The 23,987-nt window shown below is 42.3% G+C and overlaps 2 protein-coding genes across 2 annotated transcripts in view; one reads left to right on the top strand and one right to left on the bottom strand.

The window, feature by feature from the left end:
* Nucleotides 1-6,525, top strand: part of SYTL3 (synaptotagmin like 3) — a 33,554-nt gene extending 27,029 nt beyond the window's left edge. The window contains exons 12-16 of the mRNA XM_037391842.1: nt 1,153-1,323; nt 1,534-1,633; nt 2,815-2,923; nt 3,809-4,014; nt 5,290-6,525. Coding sequence (XP_037247739.1) covers nt 1,153-1,323; nt 1,534-1,633; nt 2,815-2,923; nt 3,809-4,014; nt 5,290-5,420 — 717 coding nt within the window. The 3' untranslated portion in view covers nt 5,421-6,525. The remainder of the gene's footprint in view (nt 1-1,152; nt 1,324-1,533; nt 1,634-2,814; nt 2,924-3,808; nt 4,015-5,289) is intronic.
* The window catches only part of EZR (ezrin), a 36,090-nt gene continuing 18,580 nt past the window's right edge, over nt 6,478-23,987 (bottom strand). Inside the window, exons 3-13 of the mRNA XM_037391843.1 lie at nt 20,248-20,343; nt 19,154-19,428; nt 18,209-18,292; nt 17,455-17,601; nt 14,808-14,904; nt 11,547-11,710; nt 10,470-10,600; nt 9,605-9,765; nt 9,219-9,311; nt 8,311-8,562; nt 6,478-7,994 (exon numbers count right to left, since the gene is read on the bottom strand). Of these exons, the coding sequence (XP_037247740.1) occupies nt 7,830-7,994; nt 8,311-8,562; nt 9,219-9,311; nt 9,605-9,765; nt 10,470-10,600; nt 11,547-11,710; nt 14,808-14,904; nt 17,455-17,601; nt 18,209-18,292; nt 19,154-19,428; nt 20,248-20,343 (1,665 nt within the window). The 3' untranslated portion in view covers nt 6,478-7,829. The remainder of the gene's footprint in view (nt 7,995-8,310; nt 8,563-9,218; nt 9,312-9,604; nt 9,766-10,469; nt 10,601-11,546; nt 11,711-14,807; nt 14,905-17,454; nt 17,602-18,208; nt 18,293-19,153; nt 19,429-20,247; nt 20,344-23,987) is intronic.

Genomic DNA, 23,987 nt, shown 5'->3' with positions numbered 1-23,987 from the left:
CACTGTTACCCCCATCACTTGGTGTGTATGAACATTAGGAATTTGGAGTGAGGGAAATAGGCAAAATGTTTGAAAAGACCATCGTTAAAATTAGATAACAACAAAAAAGATTTATGTAATGTATGTAATTCTCATATACAGCCCAAAGTTTGTATATAGGGTTTAAGTTGGGAGGAAAAAACCCTTGCAGATGGAATAATTGGTCCCAACGTTATAGTGCCCTTTCTGGTGCCAGAGTCATGCAGAACTGATAAAGCGAGAGTGAGAGCCATGCCTGAACTTGCTGCATGAACGGTAAAGGTAGTTTTAGTTAGAAATCTTTTAAATTCATTTAATTATTAGTTTATCCAGGGTAGCAGAAATGGTCAAAAGAGCATAGTGCTAGTGCAGGTAAACTACATAGTGACACTGAGCTCCAGCTCAGTAGGATTCAGCTGCAAATTAAGGCACGTATATTTAGATAGCTGCATGCATGAGAGATGTGTAAATGCTCTTGGAATCACTGGAGCCCAGGGTGATTCAGCAGCTTAAACGTGGGTAGTGATGTCCTCGTCCATGCCATTGCCTCCAGCTTTCAGTCCAGGTGGGTGCAGGTGACCTGTAGGGAGGCTGTCACATTTGCCAGTCTCATGTGGGTACATTAGATACCCAAAAATGTCTCAGAGGGCTCTAACTATGTTTTGGGAGTGGATCAAGGCTTTAATTAGTGGTCAGGTGAATGACTGCCTTGCCCTGACTGACTGCACTGAGTAATGTCCACTGACCACAATGGAAGTTTTAGCAGCTTTGTTAGGTGTCTTAATCTTGAACTGGCCTCCAGAGCAGCCAAATTCTGGGGGGAGTGTAAAACAAAAATATAAAAAACCACCAGCAAAAATGGTCAAGAATTTATAAAGTTCTGAATTAATAATCAAAATTTTTAGTAAGGCAGGTCAAGGTATTCCCGGAATGTTATTTCATATTTAGATGAGCATTACTTTAGCGTTTAAGTAGTGGGGTAATATGTAGATTGCAAAGCAAATTCAGACAACATGGTTCTGTCTGCATCCAGGTGCCTTCAGCCATGCTGCGGCCAGGCTTCCTTTGAGCAGGTTATGAGCATTGGCCCACATTCATCCTGTATTGCTTTGTAAATGCTGTTTATCTTTCTAGTACAAGATTGAATACTCCCAGCTGGGAAGTCGGCAACTGCAGGTCTCTGTCTGGCATGCAGGAGCATTCAAATACAGAGTATTTTTGGGGGAAGTGGTGATTTCACTGGCAGCGTGGAATTTTGAAGAGAACTCGATGCAGTTGTTCAACTGGTACCAGCTCAAACCCAAGGTGATTCTTAGTTTTTGTGCTTAGTTGTATCTTAAGAGCAAGATGGAGTGAAAGCTATGAAAAAGTTCACCCTTCTGAGATCGTTGAGAGAAAAATGCTGTCAATCCAGCCCATATTAGTAAGACATGCTGCAAACATAAATAAGCTGTGAGAAAGATGTGAAACAGAATGATTGCAGTAACACAGATTTCTGTATGTCCCTTTCTTCAGCTTGAAAAGCCTGAGGTTGATCTTATTCAGTACAGTGGTGAACTCCTTGTGTCTGCAAGACTGTCGGTACCAGCGCAGTATAACAATTTCCAGTTTGAAGGTATAAAATCTTTCAGCATACGTGAATTCCTTGGCTAGAAAACAGTTGAGGTCAATGAAGAACAATGTGTCCATATAAAATTCCTCTATGGGGTTCATAACAGCTCCTGCAAATGGTAGTTTGTGGTGTATTATATTTGAAATTGATTAAAATCCAAACGTTTTCCAACTTCATCTTTTAGTTTTTAATGCCAACAAAAGCTGCACATTATAATGGCAGCAGTATGATGCATCCAGCTGTTTGGCAAGCTTGTGCCTGTCATGGTGTTGCCAGTAGACCTTATTCTGGAGGTGATGCAGCAGTTTTACTGCCCAAGGTAGAGACCAACAATTTAGGGAAAAGGTGGAAGGGAAACGGCTGCAAGGGTACCAGACTGGCACCCTGGGCTTCCTCCAGTGCTCTCATTTTAGAGAGATGGTTTCACTTGGAAGGTGTTACGTTCAAAAGGTAAACTCAGGATTTGGTTTTCATTAATGAAAGACTTGTAAGGTACCTTAAGTTACCTTAAGTACTGCTGTAGTGTGTTAGAGCAAGCACTTGCTGGCGGAGTAAAATAAACACTTTGGGGGGGAGGGGTAGGACAGCCTCATTTTTCTTACCTGCCTAGACCATGGTGAGGTACACAGAGGTTCAGAGCTCTGGTAATGCTGTGTCAGGACCAGAGCAACAGGTAGAGACCAATAGGAAGATCTAATTAGCTGTTAGGTTAATTTGATTGCCTTTTCTTTTCCAAATGACCCCAAAGTTACCAGCTTGCTTTCTTCCATTTTTCCTCCCTATACACACCTGTGTATTGGGTCTCTGCTCTGTAACTAGAGCTGTAACAGAGGAGCATTATCATACCGTAAGTTTGGCTGTTTCTCCTGCTTCTGGCTTTGTTGCAGAGAAAGGCTTCTGTGGGTACTGCCCAGTGTTTACTTTTCATAAATATAACAGAAAGCTCTGTCTTTGGAACAGGAGTCACAAAGCAACCTGCTACTCATTGCTTGCTTTTTTGTGTGTGTGAATCATACACTGTACGAGCAAGTTAAAGTCTTTCAGATGATTCCAATATAGCACTATGAGTCCTTATCCCAGTAGCACTGCTTAGGCTTTTTCTTACTTATAGCAGCATCTTAAGCCATCTAACTTATCTAGCTGAGCTAACTGGTTATTTCATGTGATAAATGCTCATGTTTCAGGAAATAAAGACCAAGGAGTTCCCAAATGCCAGCTTCAGGTTATGATATTTGGGGCCAAGAACTTGCCCATGCTGAGATCTGCTGGAAAGCCAAACTCATTTATTAAAAGGTATGTATGAGACCTAACACTTCAAATAGAAAGTGCCACACGCATTCTGGTCAAATGTATGTATTAACATGTTTTCATCAGGAGACTGGCAGGTGAAAGTGGTGTTGTCCACACTCTCAGTCAGACTTCCTTGTAAATGTGACATTTGGGTGTCTGCACAACAGCAGCACTCACCAGGGCAGTGTGGGTCCCACCTGCTCTTTGGGTCCTGAATGGAACTTCAGAATTTACCAATGTCATTAAAATTTAGAGTTCACTGGTGTAAGTATCTGTTTTTACATATGAGGAGAAGAAAAATAAAAGTCCAAATCAAGATAGTCTTTCTGTTCCTATTTTCAGCTGTGCCTTTGCAGAATTAAATATAGCTTTGGATACACTGAAAAGGAAACTTCTATCCTTTCTATTCTAGATATTTTATAAGAGGAGGGGCTGAGTTTTTCTTCAATGCACTGAGTAGTCTGTATGCAGGATCATTTTACTCTTCTGTCAGGCATCAGAAGCCATTGGAAGTGTCATACTGGGGTACACTGACAACATCTCATAAAGCTGTTTCACTGTCTTCAGTGAAATGGGTGAGCATTTCATCCTACTGAAAGGCAGGTTTCAGGCAGCATTGCATATCAGAAGGGGGAGCAAAGACTCCTTCAGCAGTCAGTGACAGCAAAGGAAAAGCAGACCAGAAAAGCCGACTTGCACTCACACTGAAGGCAGACAGGAAAAGGAGCAAGTCCCAAAATAAACACACTAGTACCATGTTCTACCTTGTACTTAAGCTGAACTTTTTTGCTATTTAAGGCAAACCAAAGGGCCCTAGTTGATTATTGCAAATGTTCCATTTTCTGGATAAGTCAGTAACCTTGCTGAACTCTCGTTGTTTTTGGGAAGTTGTCTTATCCTTCCAGACCGAGCAGAGGTAAAGCAAAAGTCTCCTGTCTTGAAGAAAGAAGCCTGTCCCCAGTGGAAGCACTTGTTTGTCTTTGATAGTGTGACCCCAGCTCAGCTACAGCAATCATGTCTACACTTGACTGTCTGGGACCAGTCAACTTTCAGCTCAAGCGATCATTTCCTAGGAGGAGCCAAGCTTGGTGCAAGTAAGTTATCACTAAAAATTGAAGGTAATTTGGGAAAAAGTTCGCTTAGTTTACATTCAAAATAATATTATTTACACTGTGCTATTTATTACCTGCTATCATGTGCCTACACTTACAGCCCCAGCCCCTGTCCTAAAGCAACTTGGCAGTCTTGGGCTTTGATCCTGCAAGAACCAATGCACATGTTTTAGTTCACGTCTGTGCAGAAGCTCAAGGCTGTCAGTAGGAATTTTCAGGAAAAGCCATTTGCTAGCATGGTAACTTTTAGAGTCAGAGCCTGGCCATGCTAAGATAGGCACAGAGAAGTTGGGTGGACTTAACTCATCTAGAGCTCCATATCTGTTTTTCAAGACTTGTTCCTTGAGTTGTTTTCTATGAAGTGGCTAATTTCAACTACTATCTCATCAAAAGGAAGCATGAGAACTAACTTCTAGTAGACTCCAGCCTTGCTTTTGTTTGTGCTTATTATTTTACATCTACAAATTGGTCCAATCGGTGGGAGATAGAGAAACTTGCTCAGAAGAGGCTATTGCACATCTGAGTTTTGCGCTCTGTGACAGAAGAGCGAGCTTTCTCTCTCAAGACTGAGGAAATACCTGAGAAAGCCTCTGCTCACTGAAGAGGCCCATTTAACTGGTAGTTGAGTAGGGAAGCATTGTCACTTGAACACTGCTCAGTGGAGTCTCTCACCCCTGTCCTCCCAGAGAGTGAGTGCTTTGATTTCAGTATTTGAGATGTAAGGCTCAAAAAGACTGAGGATCAGTCACTTTGTTATGGTATCAACATGCACTTTAGAGTATTACCACTAGTAGTAACTCAATGCTGTGCAGGCTTCCTCGTGAACTTCTTTTGAGTGTGCTTCCCAGCATTTTCCTTTCTGCTAGAGTGGGAACTACCTGCTTCTGAGTGAAGACGACTAGCCAAGCCCTAAGCCCAGTAATGCATTAAAGTCACTGGAGATGAACCGAAGCAGTGGACTTAATAGCAGAATGGCATTATTAGTGTGCACACTTGCTCCTCTGCTTCTAGTCATACAACCAAAAACTTTTTCTTCGCTGTAGGCTGAGTTCTTCAGAGCGTGATCCTAGTTTAACAGGTCATAAATAATGCTTCAAAAGTATAGCTACAATTTATTGCAATTAATGCCTTGGGAGTTACAGAACAGCTGAAATTGCTGTAGAAGTGGGAGAAGCAGGGTGGTTATTACCTCGTCAGCTGGGCCGGAGGCTGGGTAAGGCCAAGTGAAAAGTAACTGTGACTTCTGCTTTCTTGCAGAGGAATTTTTTGACTCTACAGACCTTGTTTCTCAGTCTGTGGTCCAATGGCAGGAAGTGCTCTGCAGCCCAAACGTGTGGATGGACTTCACACTCATACTGCATTCAAATAAGGAAAACTTTAAATCATAAGAGATTACCACACAACAACTTTTCCTTTCCCACATGTGATGTTTTGTATTCTAGTGGCACATACCTTTCAGGGGGGAAAGGTACACTGCAACAGTACCTACTCCAGCTTTTTGGGAAGAGTTATCCATTTGACAGCATGTGATGTTCTGAGGGTTTTACTTCACCAAAAATTCAGGCTCTGTTATGTGTCTCTAGCCAGAGTATAAGCTTAGTATCGTTTCCTCAGGGGTGACTAACTCTATTTTAAATACATTATGCTGACAAGGCAACAGTAGCCAGATGATATGCAGTTTTCCATTTCTGGGCATAGCAGAACTGTAATTAATTTAATCACAGAGAGGAATACTTCTTAGAGAAAATACCTGTCACCTTAACGTTACATGCTTTCACTCTGAGCTTGACACTTTACACGTGTTCAGAGAGAACCAAGAACTAGCTTATCTTTAACTGCTTGCGGCAGATGGGTGTTGCTAACACCTCTGCTTCAGAACCATCTACAGTGCCACTGTTATTTTGCATGACCCTAAAAAGCTTTGGCCTGTGGCTATATGCCTCTCAAGCATGCGCTGTATCATGGTGCTTAAAAACCAATTAAACATTAAGTTCTCCCTCAGTAGGAGTGTGGGGCGACAGCTAATAGAACAAGTGTAGCTGTAGGAAATTCATTGTTCTTATCAGTTGCCAATGTAAGACAGTATTAACAAGTCTGATGCATATAATATACAGCACAGGACAATAATTTAGCTAAGGTTACTTGTTCACGTGAACTGGTGGGGATGCAAGCTTAAGGCCCAGCTACTGCGTCAGTTCAATTTGCCCCAGATGTAGTGTCATGTTCAGCAAAACTTCAATATATACAACTGTAAGTAGTGCTGCTGTTACATACCTCTAAGTCATTACAGCAAGTATTCTCCTTTCTTCCTTTCCAGGTCAATGAGGCCTTTAAGGGCTTCAGAGTTAAAAGTCACAGGGATTCATATGCTCAGCTCAGGAACTAAAAGAGCAGTAGCACACCTTACACAAAATACACCCCACACAAGAAACACCTGAGTCCAAGTCCTTTGTTACTTTGCAGATCTTTTATTTAGATGTTTGCTGCTGCCAATAAAAAAAAAACCACACAAGATTCAAGTCAAGTATAAAGCAGCGTAGATGTTGTAAATGGAAGAGAAGAGCTGACAACATACTGTATCTCACTTTCTAACAGATTTTCAAGGAAAGGGGGAGATTATAGGGGAAGGAATGGTCACAGAAATGCTCTCCACTAGAGAGAATACAACTGTGATATAAACAAGCAGTCCCTTCATCTTTGGAGTCTGAAACTTTAAATCAAACATTTAAAAAAATTAGAAAATTTGTTAGAAAAATAGGTGCAGTAAAATTGTATATATTGGATCAGGTGTACATATAACAGTTTTCATTAAGTAAAAAAATGATCTTTACAAATAATCAGCTGCACTGTATCAGACTACAGTGTTGTTTAGACATTTTTACAGATGCAAGTCTTATTAAATCTGAAAAGTAACAAAATATACAGAGCAAAACTATTTCCCTTTAAACTAGTATTGCAATCCATGTACTGCAAGTTTTACACACACATATATATATAAATACTACACTATAACTGATCAGTAATGAAGCTGGAATGCAAACACAGTAGTGTATGAGATTCCAACAGAGTACTTGCCTAGCTTTTACTCGAGGAGGGTATCATTGTCTCTGAGCCATCACTGCAGTACTTCTCCAGCTGAGAGCAGCGACCAGAAAAAGCCTGACTTCTACGCTAAGTAGTTCTGAGGTGCTGTCAGTTCTTCTGTGTGCATGGTGGGGCTGGGGGACAGACAGGACCTGGGCATCAGGACCACAGGGAAAAACCCAGGGTTTACAGACAGACATGCATCCATGTACACACACACATACAGGTGCTTGCAAATCCTGACTTCTACTCGGCTGTTGGAGACTATGCTGTAGCTAATAACACAAAGATATATGGCACAAAATTCACCCACAGTTGCTTATTTTTAGACCAAGCTGAATCCAGCATCTGCACAGGGCACATATCTTCAAATAGAAGCACGGCCTATGAAAATTTATCTTGCTTAAAGAGAGATGTGACTTAAGGCCTTTTGGCACTAAGCAAAGGCATGAGCAGCTTCCAGGATCAGTGGTATGATGAGTTTTGAACTGTACCAAATTTAATAGAAGGTATGAAATAAAAGGGAGATTCAAACACCTCTGGGTTTAGAGAACATTTGTTAAGTGTCATACAGTGACCCCTCCTCAGGGAAGAAAACAAAACCCAACCACAATTTAAAAAAAAAACAAAACAAACAAAAAACCAAACCAAAACAAGAACACAGCTTTAAGATCTGCCTTTCCCACAGTCCCGCCTTCTTAGTACAAGCATCATTACATCGCCTCAAACTCATCAATTCTTTGCTTGGTGTTGCCTTGCCGGATCTGCCGCAGCGTCTTGTACTTGTCACGTCCCTGTCGCATGTTCTCTGAGTGGATGATGTCATTGTGGGTCCTCTTATTTTCATCTCTAGCCTGGGCCAGCTCATCTGTCAGTGCCTGCAACATAAAGAACATTAAGTTTCAGCTCACAGCAGTAATATTCTTTGGTGAGAGCTGACAGTTGTCAGATGACTGGACCCAGTGATATGGGTACAACATATGCTTTCCATAAACAGTATGGATAATGTAAGTAATCTCAAAGCCTGAGCAATGACAGTAATCTTTATATACCTTGTCTTTAATTCAAACTGCCTATAAGAACTGTAAATGAAGAGAAACTATCATGCGTTGTGTGCTTAACCAAGTGGTTAAATTATCTATTTTCCAGGAATGATTATTTCAATTACTCTGCCTCATCCAAACATTGTCTTACCCTCAGTTGCATCTGTACACGTTCATTCTTTTCTGCTTCAGTAATGCGTTTCTCCTCGTTACGGTCATTCCTGATCCCCTCACTGGAGAACTCTGCACTGTAGGCAGAGTACTCGGATCCTTCATCTTGCAAGTTATCGTGGACATGGTAGTTCAGTGGCTCGTAGACAGGTGGTGGAGGTGGAGGTGGAGCAGTCATTACAAGGTGTAGCTCCTCCTTTGTCTTTACCAGATCCTCCTGGGCTTCCTTGGCCTTTGGGCAGAGTGAAAAATATTGTAAATGCATTTCTTGCTTTAAACCAGCTTAATGAACGCTTTAATGCTTATATTCCCAGTTTTTTCAATTTACTGTGAAAAGCAGGAAAGAGGGAATTAAATCCCTGCAGCTGACAGTACTGTGTTACAGTCTTACACAGAACAATCTTTTTTTTTTTTTTTTTTGGCTGGTGATGCTATCATCATCCACTGTGTAATGTGCAGGGGATCAGAACAAACAATCTTCTTCCAACAAAACAGTCTAGGAAAATTAGTTCTGTGGAAAGCTACAGTTACCTTTATCCCGTTCTCCCCATTTGAAGAGCTGTAGACTGTAGATATGGGTTCCACACAGCAAGAACTTAGGTTCCCGGGTTGGCATTTTTAATGCAGTTACACACTAGGCAGTCAGCTTTCTCACCACTTCTGTGGTTCCGCCCTCCCACACGGTCTGCAGTGCCAGTTAGAGGGCACCAGGAGCACCAGGCCCTCCAAGCCTTGCATGGTTTACTTTTGGGTTTAGTGCATCAAATTATTAAACTCTCCTGACCCAGGTACTAGGAAGCCACTGACAACAGCACACTCTGCTCAAGACTGGCAAGTGTTGTGCTCAAGTGTGGAGCTTCAGAGCAACATTGTAAAGCAGATACTCACTCTGATTTGCCACTCTTCAACCTCACTCTCTTTACGCCTCCTTGCCTCTTCAAGAAGCGCAATCTTGGCTGTATACTCTGCAAGCTCTGTAGCCTGTTGAATAGTAGAACTAGAATTCTAAGAACTCTTAAACAAACGAACAAAAAAAATCAAACAACAACAAAACACTGCTGACTGAGAAAAGACGCAAGTGTTACACTGCAATAAAGGCTGAACCGGAAATTATGAACAAAACAGTAGATTGCTCACGATAGAAACCAGCGTCACACTAATGCTACGACATGGTCTAGTACTTCACTGCACCGTATTTTTCCCCAGAAACAAGTTGTTGCCTTACTCATAGTAACATGCCTCTATACCTTATCCTCAAAATGACTGGGTCTTACCAGCTGTTCCTGGCTCTTCATCTGGTCCATAGTTTGTCTCTCCAGCTCTTCCTTGGCCTGCAGAGCAGCCAAACGATCAGCTTCCAAGCGTTCTGCTTCCTCCTGGGCTCGTTTCCTTTCCTCCTCCAGCTGAATGGCTCTTTGGATCTGAGCTGAGAGCTCTAGAAAAAGATGGATCAATGTGGTTGGTCCACAAGCCTGGTCAAAGTGAAGGGACTACAGACAGTCTCTTAGGTAACTGCAGAAATCATGACAAACACTTTACTCCAGCTTGCAATATCCCTTCACTGTGCACCTCAAAGTAATGTTTTGCATAATGCTTCAACTAACTGAATTCAGAAGTAGTCAACTGCACATTATAATTAAAACTTCTGAAAGAAACTTGCACTGAAGTCTGTAGCACTGACACAATCCTGCTGCCTTTCACTGACAGTTTACTGCAAGGACCTGGTGTTGCCGTCTCAAATCTGCTCATGTACATTGAAACAGAAGCCTCTGTTTCACTGGGAAGACTTGTTCCCAAAGTACTTTTTTCTGTTAGGAGTTAAGTAAAAAGTACTTGAAAGCTGAACAGCTCTCTGCTGGAAGAGGCTGTACTACTTAAACCATCTTGGCAACAGGGGAAAACAGAGTTCATGCCTTCCAGTTCCTAAATACAATCAGCAGATATTATGCTACTTTCATACTTTGGATGATCTTGGCAGTATGAGCACATGTGTATATTTATCCATAAAGGCAGATATTGGCAAGCCTTGCCAAGAGATCCCAGTGTCACCAGATCCAGGCTAGGTGTAGGCAGCAACCCGTGTAACAGTTCCGTGGAGCAGAATACACATGGTCTGGCCAGCCAGTACAAGTACTTCACCTTTCTCTGCTTTCTGAGTCTTCATCTCATACTCTTGTAGCCTCACCAGCAGCTCCTCCTTCTCCCTCAACATTTGCTCTTTCTCCTTCTCAATTGTCTCCCTCTTCTTCTTTTCATTTTCTAGTTGTTGCCTGTTAGAAACAGATTTCATACTTGAAGCTCATGTCAGACCTAAGCTACAGCCAGGCAAGAAAGTTGGCTGGGCAGCTCTCCAGGCAGCTCAGTGGGAAGTGACAGCCACAAAGCAAGAACCAGAAGACAGAAATACCTATCGCCTGCTCCTTCACCACGTCAAAAGTTTTGCTCAGTTTCGGATATCACATTTCATAAAAACATTTCTATTATTCTTGCCTGCTGCAGAAATTTAGAATGCCAAATAGCTACTAGATGCAGAGAGAGAAAGCCAGGACTCTGTACTGCACAGCAGAGATCTAACTTTGTTACTTCCGTCATGGGAAATTCAAGGTGGTGTAAAAACACGAGCACTGAGGGAATGAAGACAAACAAGCCACAAATACAGGAGAAAAGCAACATTATTTCTTGAATCATGAGCAACCTGCAGCCAGTGGTAGAAGACCAGTGGGATTGCTTATCCTTTTCCCTTGCCTGTGAAAGGTCTCCCAGTCCCCTCTTCTCTCTTCACGCATGCTCCCTGTGAAGGTTTCCCCCTTACTCCCAGCCACCCCATGGTGCAAGAGATAAATGAGGTCCTAACACTCCAGAGTCAGGAGAACCCCCCTTCAGGTGTGTGCCCCACACAGGAGCCCACTGTGCCCTCACCTCCACATCTCCCTGCAGCTCTCAAGACTGCCACCAGGACAGCAGACTACAGGGTCACAGGTCCAAGCAAGAACAGTAACGCTCACAGTCCAGCTGCAGGATAGCCCGAGCTCAGCCCCGTAAGCCAGAGCTCCAGGGCCACACGTGCCTCGTGAACGTGGCACAGCTCGCAGCCTTGCTTGAGTGAAACCCACGTCACTGACCGCTGCCCTGCACGTACAGCTGCTGGTTGAACCCTGGCAGTTTGGTGTCGTTTATCTCTGCCGCTTCATCTCCGCTGTCCGTGTCCAAGCTCACCTTTCCAGTTGTTTCTGGTGCTTTTCCTCCCGGGCCTGGGCTTTCATCTGCTGCACCTCGATGGTGTCGGGCTTCCTGCGCCGCATGTACAGCTCGTGGTTACCCATGCAGAGCTGCAGGATCCTCTTGTTAATTCTCAGACGAGGGGCGTAAAACACAAAGTCCTAGAAGACAGGCACCACACAGTCAGGTTTCCAAGCATGCTAACTGCTAACAGATCATCTCGCCCCTAATTTCACTGTAACCAAGACATACACACAGGCCACTTAAATATAGCAGCAGGGGCTGCCAATATCATCTGAAGCCAAAACAGTTGTTACGTATATTCTCCAGTTAAACTCTACAAAGAATTGACAAGTTACTCTTTTATTAAAAGTATCTTTTAGAGAAAATTAACAATCTCCATTTAAAGGAGACTGCAGAGTTTGGAAATGCTGCAGAAGATTCTGGGTTGCAGGTAACCATCTGGGCAACTCGTAGACCTCTAGGACTAAGTAATTAATTTTTCAATTTGCATGGGCTTGTGACTGAAAGATAAAGCATGAATGTATGGCAGACTATTAAAGTAACTTTGTAGAATTCTCTGATCTATTTAAATCAATATTCAAGGCATCATCTGTGTTTTTTCAGAGAAAGAGAAGAAACACCTTCCAGTATCATTCTTTCCTCTCCGTGGCATTTCCTAGGCCATTAAAAGTGTCAAATGAAAGCTCCGCCCCCCCCCCCCCCCCCTTGAACCACCAAACATAGGGGCTATTTGGAATATTGGGTCGCAGGCAGTAAAGAAAACAAAAGATATTCTAAAATTTCTGGTTCAGCAAAAAGAACCCCAGCTTTCTTCTTATAACCAGGCTTTTACAGAAACTACACACCAGACTGGATCTTCTAGAAGTAGATCTGCTAAGAAGGGGATACCGAGGACCAAGTTCATTGCCTGCCTGGTGATTTTTCCTGAGTCCACAACCACACGTGTTTACAGTGTAGTCTGAACTTACACAGTGAGCAAACTGCAACTTTGTGCCTTTTTTGCGGACTGTGATATGAGCCGTAGGCAAGCTGCCACCATAAACCAGTACCCATTCCTTACACTCACTCTCCTATGGACCACCTCACTTAGGAAGAGGTGGAAGTGAGAAGGGGCACACAGGCTCTACACTTGCATGGCAGCAGAGATAATTTTTTTAAACGGCCTGAGGTCAGAAGCACAAGTTGTGGCCATCTCTGGGGAAACCAGAAGTCACACTAGGAGCGATGAAAAGCTCTCCATGTACTGTTAAGATGAACATGAAAATGCTGAGAAAGCCTCGTTTTCTTCAAGGTGTTTTCCCAATTCCCATACTGACCACAAACAAGGCTGTCAGCGCAGCAAGTCGTGTTCCCCCACCAAATCATGCCAGAGCCGTTCTGAGCTGCACAGGTCCGACACTGCTAACTGTACCTGTTCATCTGACCTCCTGCTTCTGACAAGTAATTTTAAAAACATTTTGTGTAAATTGTGATAAACAGGTCCTATCCTGAGGCAAGTTCATTCACATGGAAGTATATACCGAAGGCATGGACTGTGGTTGCATTTCTCATTTAAGGCCATAACATTCACATGAAAACACAAAAGAATCCCCTTTTCTTTTCTAATCCCCACCTTCCCCCTGGTCTCACACAACTGGGAGCTTCACAGCTCGATATTTTAAAGGTCATGTGCTGAAGATGTTGGAGTATGTAGGCAGAAAGGCCTAAAAACCTGAAAAGTTTATTCTGGCCAAGGTGCCACAGGACTCTACCCATTGCATTAGTGTCCATTTAAACACAGACACGTAGAATCCTCCAAATTAAAGGGCAACTTGCAATCGCATCTTGGGTGGACTGAATGTTTTGCAGTAGTTATAACACTTGCCTTTTAAAAAGGAGACACAAGCACATGAAAAGACCCAGACAACTTCCTGAATGCTCAGAATTAGCACCCAGATAAATTCTTCTTTCAGGCACAACATGAAACAGACCACCACCCAGAGGGACAAGGACAACTGACACAGAGACAGGAAACATCACTGAGTTTTTCAATGTTAACACCTTTCTGTGTCATCCTCTTGCAAGTCTCCCATTTCAAATTCAGTCAGATTTACTGTTGGGAATGGGATGGAAAGCTGTGATCCGTAAACAGGAGATTGATATTTCATAATGTGTACAACATATCCAAGAGGCTCTTCTACTATTGAGAAAAGCATGCCTGACAGACCAGCTTTCCGTCTCTGAGGAGTTTTGCTGGCTTTCACTAACATGACAGAAAGAAACTCTTCTCCCCACCAAACCCCAGGCTGTTATCTGCAACACACTGTGCATCAGCACACTGTGCACCAGCATCCTTTAAATTACTGGGAGGACCTTTTCCTGTTAAAGAGATTTATAAGCAATCACCCTTTGCCAAATCCAAACTGCTTATTATTTCTCAGGGCTGTATTTACCCACCAAGGCCAAGTACTGGGGTGGGGGAAGAGAAGATGAGGCCTTTCTCAACTATTCCAATAGTTTCACAAGACTGACAGAATGAGATCCACCTATACCAGTTATTCCACTATGCTCTCAACAGGTCAAAGTAAGTTGCTAGTTCTTCACTAAAATAACTGAAAACATGTTTGTAAGTATTGAAAAGCAACATTCACAGGTAGCTACATTTCAGTTCTCCACAGAAATCACATCTCTGCCATTTATCCCAGTATTCAAGAAGTTCCATGAACGCCATGGTCCTTAACTCACTTTTACTCTTTCAGTAGCGTAGAAGTGAGCATTAAGATGCAAAACCATATGTATCTATGTGGTTTTGCAGTAGCATTAGAATGATTTTTGTGGGGCGTTTTTTTTTTTTAATGGACAAAAAAAAGTTACCTACCAGCTTCCAGGCACTGAGAGAAATGGGGAGAGGACTGGTCTCAGCATAATCTGGCTACACAAAGACTCACAGAACTAGCAAAGAATCTCAGATTTAAGCATAGGGCTACCTAGTTTTCTAGGAAAAAGGGAAAAAAAAAAAAAAAAAAGACACTGCAGTTGTCAAATCCTTGTCTTTCTGTATGTTAGATACTGGCACAAACCCTTTACTTATACTGCACAGAAAAGCAGACAACTCTAAATACACCTTAAATACTGAGACTCATTTTGCATCTGATGTCTGCAGCTTTCTCCTGTCCAAAGACTACTTTATTTTGAGATGAAACAGTATAAGTTGTTCATATGCAGTATCCAGGAATATATTCTAGTTATACTTACTGGTGCCTTCTTGTCAATAGGCTTTATAACAAACTTCTTGTCATTGAAAGAGATATTTCTGATTTCGCTCCAGGGGAACCCAATCTTTGGAGTCAGTCTGGAAAGAAGAGAAATAGTTTTAAGACATGATGCAATTAACTTTTTTCCCGCCACATTGCTTCTAACACACAGACTCAGTGGGACACAACACTTCCAACTCCCAACAGAGAGAAGACAGTAGTTGAACCAAAACCCCACAGCAGGAAAAGAAGCCCAGTCACCTCCCTTATAGAGTCTCGTCTCATTCTGGTCAGCCACCCTACTGACCTGTGACTACGCAATAGGGATGGTCTCTACTGAAGCCACACACTCAGCTTTACCAAACTGCTACTTTAAGTTCATTTCTTTTAAATCAGGGCCTGAAATCTGCAACATGCAGACTTTAGGCATATGGGCTGTGCTTCCTGGGAGCTCCTCATACATCAAGGGAGGCGTAAGCCGAAGTAACTCAGCTGCTCCACACACCTTCTAGCACCCACAAAAAGTCTACCCTGCTGTGTTACAGCTAGCCCAGCTACCTCCATCCTGCCTTCCCTTCGAAAGTACTGGGCAGGCACAAACACAACTGACAGAAGCAGATTTCTTGTCTTTTGTTTCCTCCTCTTGTTATTATCTAACCCATCCAATACATGTGTGTCTGGCATACGCTGAAGTGCCAACAATTATTTCTAGCAGATATTTGAAGACATGAGTATATAATGTTCAGCACTGAGAGAAACGTCTATCATCACTGAACCACTTGAGCTCTGTAAGAATCCTTTCTATGGAGCTCATTGGTTAAGGAAAAAAGCTGACAATTTTGGAGAAATTTGACTCATCACAGAGATGGAAAGCTACTACATAGCTATTTCATTGGGCCCAAGCGCACAAAAAAACCCAAACCTGCCTCATTTAAAATCGGACATCAAGAATAAAATACATCCTCTTCAGAGCTTACCATTCCCTAACCTTTAACTTAACTGCAAGGTTATGCAACACTGTATGTAACATTAAGAACTGTAAAGAAAATTATTTGATTAGACTACAATTAACTAATTACTCCAGTCTCAGTCATATTAAGTGTTTCAACCCTAGACAATACAGTATGGCAGACAACTAAAATAATTCACTTATTAGTAAGTTCTATTGCAGATTCACCTCTTTAATGCAGAAAAAAAAAAGCTTGAAAGCACCTAGAACTGTGACACTGACATAAAATGCAGTATAGAGGCTCACACCCCTATAGCACGGTCTCATTTTCCTCAGGCTGAACTTCAACAATGAATCTTTGCTTTTTCACCTTTGCCCCAGTCCCCAAATTTTGCACATACAAACCAGAGGTGAGGTACACATTACTATTTTCTTAGCCCCCATATCTGCTCAAAAGACTTAATTACATAGTAGCAAGAACTACAGTAGAAATAAGCAGTTTATTCCAGCACTGTATTTGTTTTGCAAATGCTCTCGATAGCTCTTTGCAGTCCAGGGCTATATTCTGTCTGCTTCTGCAGCTTGAAAAACCTGTTTGTGTGACCATGGTTACATAGCAAGACTAGTCATTCAAGACTAAAGTATTACATGAGCGAAACTACTTTTCTTTCAAGTGACACTCCTTGCTTTCTGGGTGACAGCACATATTAGCATTGCAGAAGAGACTGCATTTCTCTTTGCCATCTTAACAGAAGCTCCAGAGAGTTCCAATTAATACTTGGGTTGCATTCAAAGCTTTTTGGAGGCAAAGATGTAGGACAGGTGAAATCCCTTCTGTATTACAATGGTAGTCTGTTATAGATTAGTGACATGAAACCAATACTTGGACGGGGGGCAGGGACGCAATGACCAAACAACAGAAAAGTCTAGACCAATCCTTTATCTAAAAAAATGTCAGTTTTAACTTCCCTTCAATCCTTCAGTTGTGAAGTATTAGAAGAGACTTAGCAGGCTTAGACACAGCTGTTCTCACCTTCCTTTTGTGTTTATTTATAGACGTAGTCTATCATTTCCCACCTCTTATCCCATTAATAAAGGTTCTGCCTTTACCAAAAGGGCTGATTAAAACTATGCATACCTCAGTGAGACCTCATTTCATTCCTTGCTCCCAGTAACTATCTAGGTTAACGCTTCCCTGGATTCTGAGTGTTACCCAGCTTTGGGTTTGCGGCTATTTGTCTTTTTTCAAACCCAGGTAGTTGTATGCACATCTGCCATTAACTTCAGTATAAGAACAGCCTTAGATATCCAAACACTCTGCAGCTATGTTAGCCTCTCGAGGTTCTCGTATTGTACCCACTGCTGGCATAACTGGCACCTCAGTCAAGGAAAAGCTTGGTAAACTCCTTAGTTCAGGGTTCAGCTCTACAACTGTGCACTGTTTACCAGGTGGCATTGTACAACTGACATCTCTTTTTATATGTAGGAAGCATTAGCATGTAAGGCTACAAAGGTCAGGAAAGTCAAGAAAGCATAAATGATGTGAAAGCTCATTTCCTAGCACAGCTTCACCTACTGATCCAGAACAGAAACAGGAGCAAGCTCTAAACTTTGCCCTGATACTGTAAATGAGAAATGCCCCTTGGTTCCCACAGCAGCCCTCGCTCTGTGAGATCAGAGGTGAAAACAAAGGCCTTACTTATCATCCTTTTCATAGATGTTGAGTCCCAAGGCATCAACACCCAGCCAAAGGTCAGTTCCTTTCTTATTCTTGATTTCAAAATAGTTGATTCCGTACATCTCCAGGTCTTGAGCAATCTTCAGGTATTCCAGCATGGCATTCTCTCTGGTTGAGACAGGAAGCAAAGCAGATGTCAGCCCCCCGTTTATCTGACTATTTCAGAAAGCACAAAACCCTTGGAAGAAACACATAACTCCTCCTAAACCCACACATCAAACAGGAGTTAAAAACTGAATGGGATTCACTTTAGAAGTTATGATATTACACCTATGAAAACACACACACACACACTTACCAAACCTTAGTATTTCTGGACAGAAAATTAGCCACATTCATCTCTTTCAGCATTCATCCTCGTCTCAAGATACAATAGGAAAGGTACAGGATCTGAACCTTCTGCACCTGCCAGTGCAAATGCTTCAAGGTTAGACATACACCTTCACTTTTTTCCCCACTCAAAGTCATCACTGATACACTGTACATGGGTCCAGGATCTTCAGAAAGCCATCCCAGACACTTTTCAGCACCACTGCAAATATCCTACCAAGTTTTACTATGTGATTCAATGCTGGTCCAGAAAATATACACCAAGAGTTCCCTACACAGGCGACTCTTGGGAGTCTTATTTCAAAATCACGTTGTGGAACTGCAAGCTTAAGGTAATGAACCAGCAACGAAATGACCAGCCTAAGGAGCAATACAAAACACTTACTTGAGCATGCCACTGTGTTCAGCATGCCACACCTGGATCCGTTCTTCCCACTGCTCTCTGGAGAGTTTATGCTGGTCCATCACCCTATACAAAGAAAGGCAAATTAGCAAAATTGGCTTTATGTTCTGCCGTATCCATTGATGCCGAGTTTTGCTATAGTCTTACTGAAATATTAGTCCCACCCGTGAAGTCTTACTGAAATTAAAAGGAAGATCCTACTCAGCCCAAAGTCTGTGAATCAGAGCATTACAGAATGAACAAAAACCTTCTGCAAAGCCATTGTGGTCACCGACCAGAGACATGAGAGGCATAAGTAGAACACTTAAAAAAACCAACAAAAAAACCCCCAAAAAAACCCCCACGCCGACAAAAAATCACATATACTCTGTAGACACCAGCAGGTTAAAGCAAAGCAAAAGCTGGTGTCATTCCTGGAATTAGACACTGCTGCAGAGTGTCATCAGGACGCATAAACAGAAGCCATTTCTCTGGTAACAGAGACTTACCCTGTACAGGGGACTACGTAACCTCAAGACATGCTTTCCAGATACAAGCTTTTTAGGACTACAAGGACACACAACCCAGCCTTCTCCAGGGATGACATATCTAGACTGAACACTGCTCTTTTCTTAAAGAGGAGACATTCATACTGCCAGTTACCAGCATGGCAGCAATGTTCAGGAAAGAAAAGCTGAATTCAAAAGTATACTTCCTCTCCCTAACCAACTCAAGGAGAGAGTATAAAAACATACTCTAATATGACAGAAAGAAAAAAATGAAGGAAAAAACTCAAATGCATGCAGTTCAATCGAAAAAACCAAATATGCTTTTAATGAAGCTCTTTATATTTAACTAGGATGCAAATTCTTGACTTTAAAAAGAAAGCCAAACAACAAAAAAACCACCCTAAATAAAATGGGAGACTGTATCGACCAACTCCTTCACCTTTGGGGGATCAGGCGCTCTGAATTGAGGTATCCAGGCTTGTGCACATCTTTGCTGTAATCTCCAAATTTGGCCTGCACAGCATAGGAGCCAAGAAGTACTGCTGTTTCAGGAGGACAGTAGATCTCATCGCTGAGGATCCCTTCCTTCACCTGCAGGAAGAAGAGCTTCTGTGTGATGTCCTGGATCAGCTCTTCAGGTACATCCTCTGGGAAGAACTTGGCACGGAATTTGAACTGGAGGGGATTCTCCTTTCTGATTTCTTGAGCGGAAACCTGAGGACAGAGGTGACAGCACAACTAAGCAGGGTTGCAAACAACAGAATACACTGCTTTTACTCAGAAAAAAGAATTAGGGGCATTTGCCTTCAGAGGCGAGTGACTGGCAACTCATTACTGGAATGCCTTAATTCTGGCTGCTTACTGGTATGAGAATACAGGGGAAATGCGTTACGTTTTCCAAAGCAGCCAGTGAAATTTTTTTTTGCACAGCAAACCTTGGTCACTGGAGAATGATTTTCCATGCTGTACGAGATGGCAAACCCATCCAAGTATTGTATTCATTTGAGAGAACAGCCCCCTGTCGTTAAACAGGTAAGTCACCAGCTGCCCCATCAAGAAAAACAGTTCATAGCCTTGCAAGAAATGCAAGTCCACAAAAAAGAGCACATCAGAGGCATCAGTGCTCTGTTACAACTGCCCAGCTTTGAACTGACTTATCTTTCCGATTAGTGCAACAACTGATCCTGCACAAGCAGAGACTAAAACCCTCACTAACCATGATGTTCTTCCAGTCACAGCAAGAATAGCTGCTTCTACTCAACAAAGTACAAGATCAAGCTGCTGTTGTACATCTGATAAATGCTATAAAGCTTTCTACAATTCACACGGAGAGAAAGGGCAAACTTCCACCATACCACACCTCCTGCAAACAGTTCCCATGAAGGTCAAGCTCTCTCTAAAAATAATCCTGGAGTTATGAGAATTAAGGAACAGTCAACAACAGGCACAAAGTTTACAAAGCTGCAGCAAATAATACACCAGAAATCATCTAAGCTTTAACCTTTGTTCAGCAATTAGCCCAAAGTCTGTTACCTTTTTATCAAGCTTCAGCCAAGTCTGGAATCCTTTGTTGTCCACATACTGAAGACCAAAGTACCACACTTCTCGCAGACCTATGGTTTTAACCACCTGAAACAGAAAGGTCAAATAAAGAAGTTATTGCAGGTAACGGTTCACTTGAAGTCACAGTATCCTCTCAAGTCCCACATCACCTGCGGGTGCAGGAAACAGCCTAAACCTCTCATCTGGCATCTCTTAATTTCATCTTGTTGACAAAGACATATAGCTGCCATAGTAGATGACAGCAATGGCATAGGCTAAGCTACTTGTCCCTCCCAGTTCCTAGAAGACAATTCTGGGGAAACCAGTAGACACAAACAGGGCAAGCGACAGACCACCAACTGCAGATTTGAGACAGACAATGCTTTTAGGATACTTAATTAGTTTTGGCTGTAGTTTCCCGCAATTTTTCTTACTGGTGAGCTAGAGGCCAGCAGTCTGTAGCTTGGAAGCAAAAGCTTTCTGGGGCTGGTAAGGGAGATAGGGAAAAATGCACCACTCTGATTAGCACTCTGTGAAGTACTGTTTGTGTGATGTTGACTAACGGGCAATCTGTAAGGTTTAGTGATATAAGCAGACCACAAAAATTGCATAGTAGTATGAAAAATGTCACTAAGCAAATATAACTTTTAAAGATAAAGAGATCAGTGCCTACTAGTTGAGGAAGTGGGATAGCTTCATAGCTAGACATTGTGGGGTGTATTCAGTAGGCTACAGTTTATATGCTCTACTTCAGCAGGGCCGTAAGTAACTAGTTACAACTACAGTTTATGTTAAAAAAAACCCCACAGCCCAACAAACAAAAAACCCCAAACTCCACAACTTTTTTTTTTAAAGGAGATGGGGTCTGAAAGTACTTCAGCCTTTACTTGACTACAATTCCTTTTCCCTCCTCCCCCAAAGTGGCTTGTTTCACCACAGAACAGACAAGTTTTCCAACAGCTAGATGTATTTTTAGAAGGGTCTGAACCAGGCTTTACTCAATCTAGCAGAAAAGCAGGGGTATGCTGAGCATAGTGCTTCCTGTTGCACAAAAAAAGTGTTGCAACTTTGTTAAAATAGAGTTGCATAAATCAAGCAGTTATCTGGTCATTATCTCTGAATGCCTCTTACAACAGAAAAAGTACTTTTTCTGTAAATCAAGTCAGAAAGCTTGCAAAAGTTCTGACCCCTCAAGTTCTTCCCAAAACCTAAAGGCAAGGAAGGAGAAAGTACTAAGCTAAACTTCATAATTTGACTATTTGAGTTCCAATACAAAGATTAAAGATGTTGATGTTTTATTCTGAATTCTGGGAAATGGGTTGTAGACTTCCTCCATAGCAAAACACGGAACAACTAAGAACCAAGGCACTAAATTCAAGATGGGAGATGCCTCCCCCACCCGCAAATGCATGAAATGCAGAAGCTAATCTTAAATCTGCCTGTTCCACCCAGAAATGCATTCGCTCCCAGAAACTGCCAGCTCGCCTCCATCTGAATTTCTTCTCCTTGTAGTCGGGATGGCACACGACTGCCTGGGAGGTACTCCAGCCAGCTGCAGAGCTGCTGCGTTGGTTCCCAGGACACTTCGGACCATTGTGGGGTAAACTCTGCACAGGTCGGGCCTGAGTGGAGCTGAACTCTATAGTCACAGGTTTCCACTATTTTTCCCTTTCTATAAAAAAAGTGAGCTATATTCCACCTTATGTGCAGGACACACACTAGCAAAGCCTAAAGCACAAGGGCACTGCCAGAGTAGTTTTGCTAGCTGACAGCCAGGTCGTCTTGTGGTTTTTAAAAATAGCCTGCTTCTTCAAATGCCCTTCCCCCTCTACAGTGCTTCTACAGTTCAAGTTGGGCCACTCCCCATACCTGCAAAAACCTGTTGCCTTCATATGCTTTATCTGAGTGTAAACTCCATCCAAGATAAGGGCCTAGCAAAAGGCTTGCACAGCAGAAGCAAAGAGAGGATGTCAGAACAGCTGCAGCTGAACATACAGTCTTTACCTTCCCTGTTTTTGTGCTGCACACTTCCACCTTAGTCTTCTCTTGATATGCAGAAATGCACTCCAACAAGGAATGGACTACAGATAAGAATTTCCAGTCACAGGTTTTAAACCTGAGCCATAGGATGTAAGGAGCAAATCTTCATGAGGTGATAATTTATTCCAACTGTGCAATAAGTGCTGCAACAAAAGTCTTCAGAAATCTAGAACTACCTAGACAGCAAGCTAGAATTATCTTGGACCTGAAGCATCCTGCCATTTTCCATGTTCTCGGGATTTTGTGCTTCTCTGCTGGAGGTCAAGAAAGTGGTTTCTTCTGCCAGACAGATGACCCTAACTCTTAACACATGTAAATGTTAGGGAATACATGGAGGACAAAAAAGTCCTCATTGAATCCTTGCCATAAGGAACATAGGAAAGGACATATTCGTACTGTCTGGTCTAAGGCACTGCTTTTAAAAAACTGGGATGTGGATTTTTGTACTCTTAGACACAAAACCAGAGTTCTCTCTTTTGGGTTAACATGGAAGGGGCTGAGGAAAAAGTCATCCCGATGCAAGGGTAATCAGTAGTGAATGAAAGGTCAAACACCAAATGGTGGTTCCATAAAAATGCAGGTTTTGTATGCACTTCACCAAAGTTCCACTCAACAAGTACTCAATGTTTATCCCACATCAGTAATAACCAAAAGGAATCCAATTTAATACTCAACACAATTTGTAGTACTCTATTTTGTACTGTGAAGTTCTGCAGCGATTATAATTTGATTTCCTCCTTTCATTCCCTCCAAGAACTCACTAATAATTTTTTTGTTTGTTTGTTTGTTGGCGTTTGGGGTTTTGGGGGGGGGGGGTGGGGGTGGGGGTTGGTTTGTTTGGTGTTTTTTGGAAAAGTACTTCTCACTGCACAGCTGCCATAAGGCCTAGCAAGTTCTAGCTAACTCACTGAAACAAGAGATTGTGCCAACAAAAACTTCGAAGGAATGGACATTGCTTAGCCAATTCTGCCTACCTGAGCTAAATGACCCTTTGCTATCAAGGCCAGCAGTGGACAAGGGGAGAAGTGCAAAAGGATTGCTGTAACACTTCATGAACAGCTTAGTACTTGTAACTGAAGTCAATTCTTAGTTGTTTTTTGTTTTTTTTAAATTCCAGAACAGTATTTTTTTCTGCTCAAATCTAGGCCTTGCTTCAGTTTTGTAAGAGCAAGCTACTTCAGAAAACAATAAAAAAGCTTTACAAAGTGCTCTCTGTTTATTTTAGTTGTCTTTATCTGACCTTTGTAGGTCCATCTCCAAACAGACCTGTGCATTGTTAATGCAGTAGCAGAAAGAGTAACAGCAAGGGACAAAAGCGTTGGCTACTCATGCCCGTCACTTCCCTGGGAACCCCCAGAGGAAAGCTGTACAAGTCTCTGCTCCATCCTGCTGCACAGGGACTTCTCACAAGGTACACTGCTGTAGCTGCTGCATGGAGATCACAAACTCCTCTGGTTTCCCAGTAGTCTGGCAAATTTGAACACCTGTGGCAAATGGCTACCTCCAACCCAGCTTCTGAATGCACGTGGCTATGCCTACACTTTTGTCAGTCACCTCAAGACCTCATTCTGAAGGGTTTTATGCACAGGGACAACATTGCAACTTTGGAATTTAAGAAAGAAATAAGAGCTAAGCTGCATTTCAAAGCACGAAGTGCATTTTTACATGCTACCTATGCTGTCTAAAAATTT

This window comes from Falco rusticolus, chromosome 6, assembly GCF_015220075.1.
Source record: "Falco rusticolus isolate bFalRus1 chromosome 6, bFalRus1.pri, whole genome shotgun sequence".
Lineage (NCBI taxonomy): Eukaryota > Metazoa > Chordata > Aves > Falconiformes > Falconidae > Falco > Falco rusticolus.
Note: the sequence above shows the minus strand (reverse complement) of the source record. Positions and strands in the feature narration are given on the sequence as shown.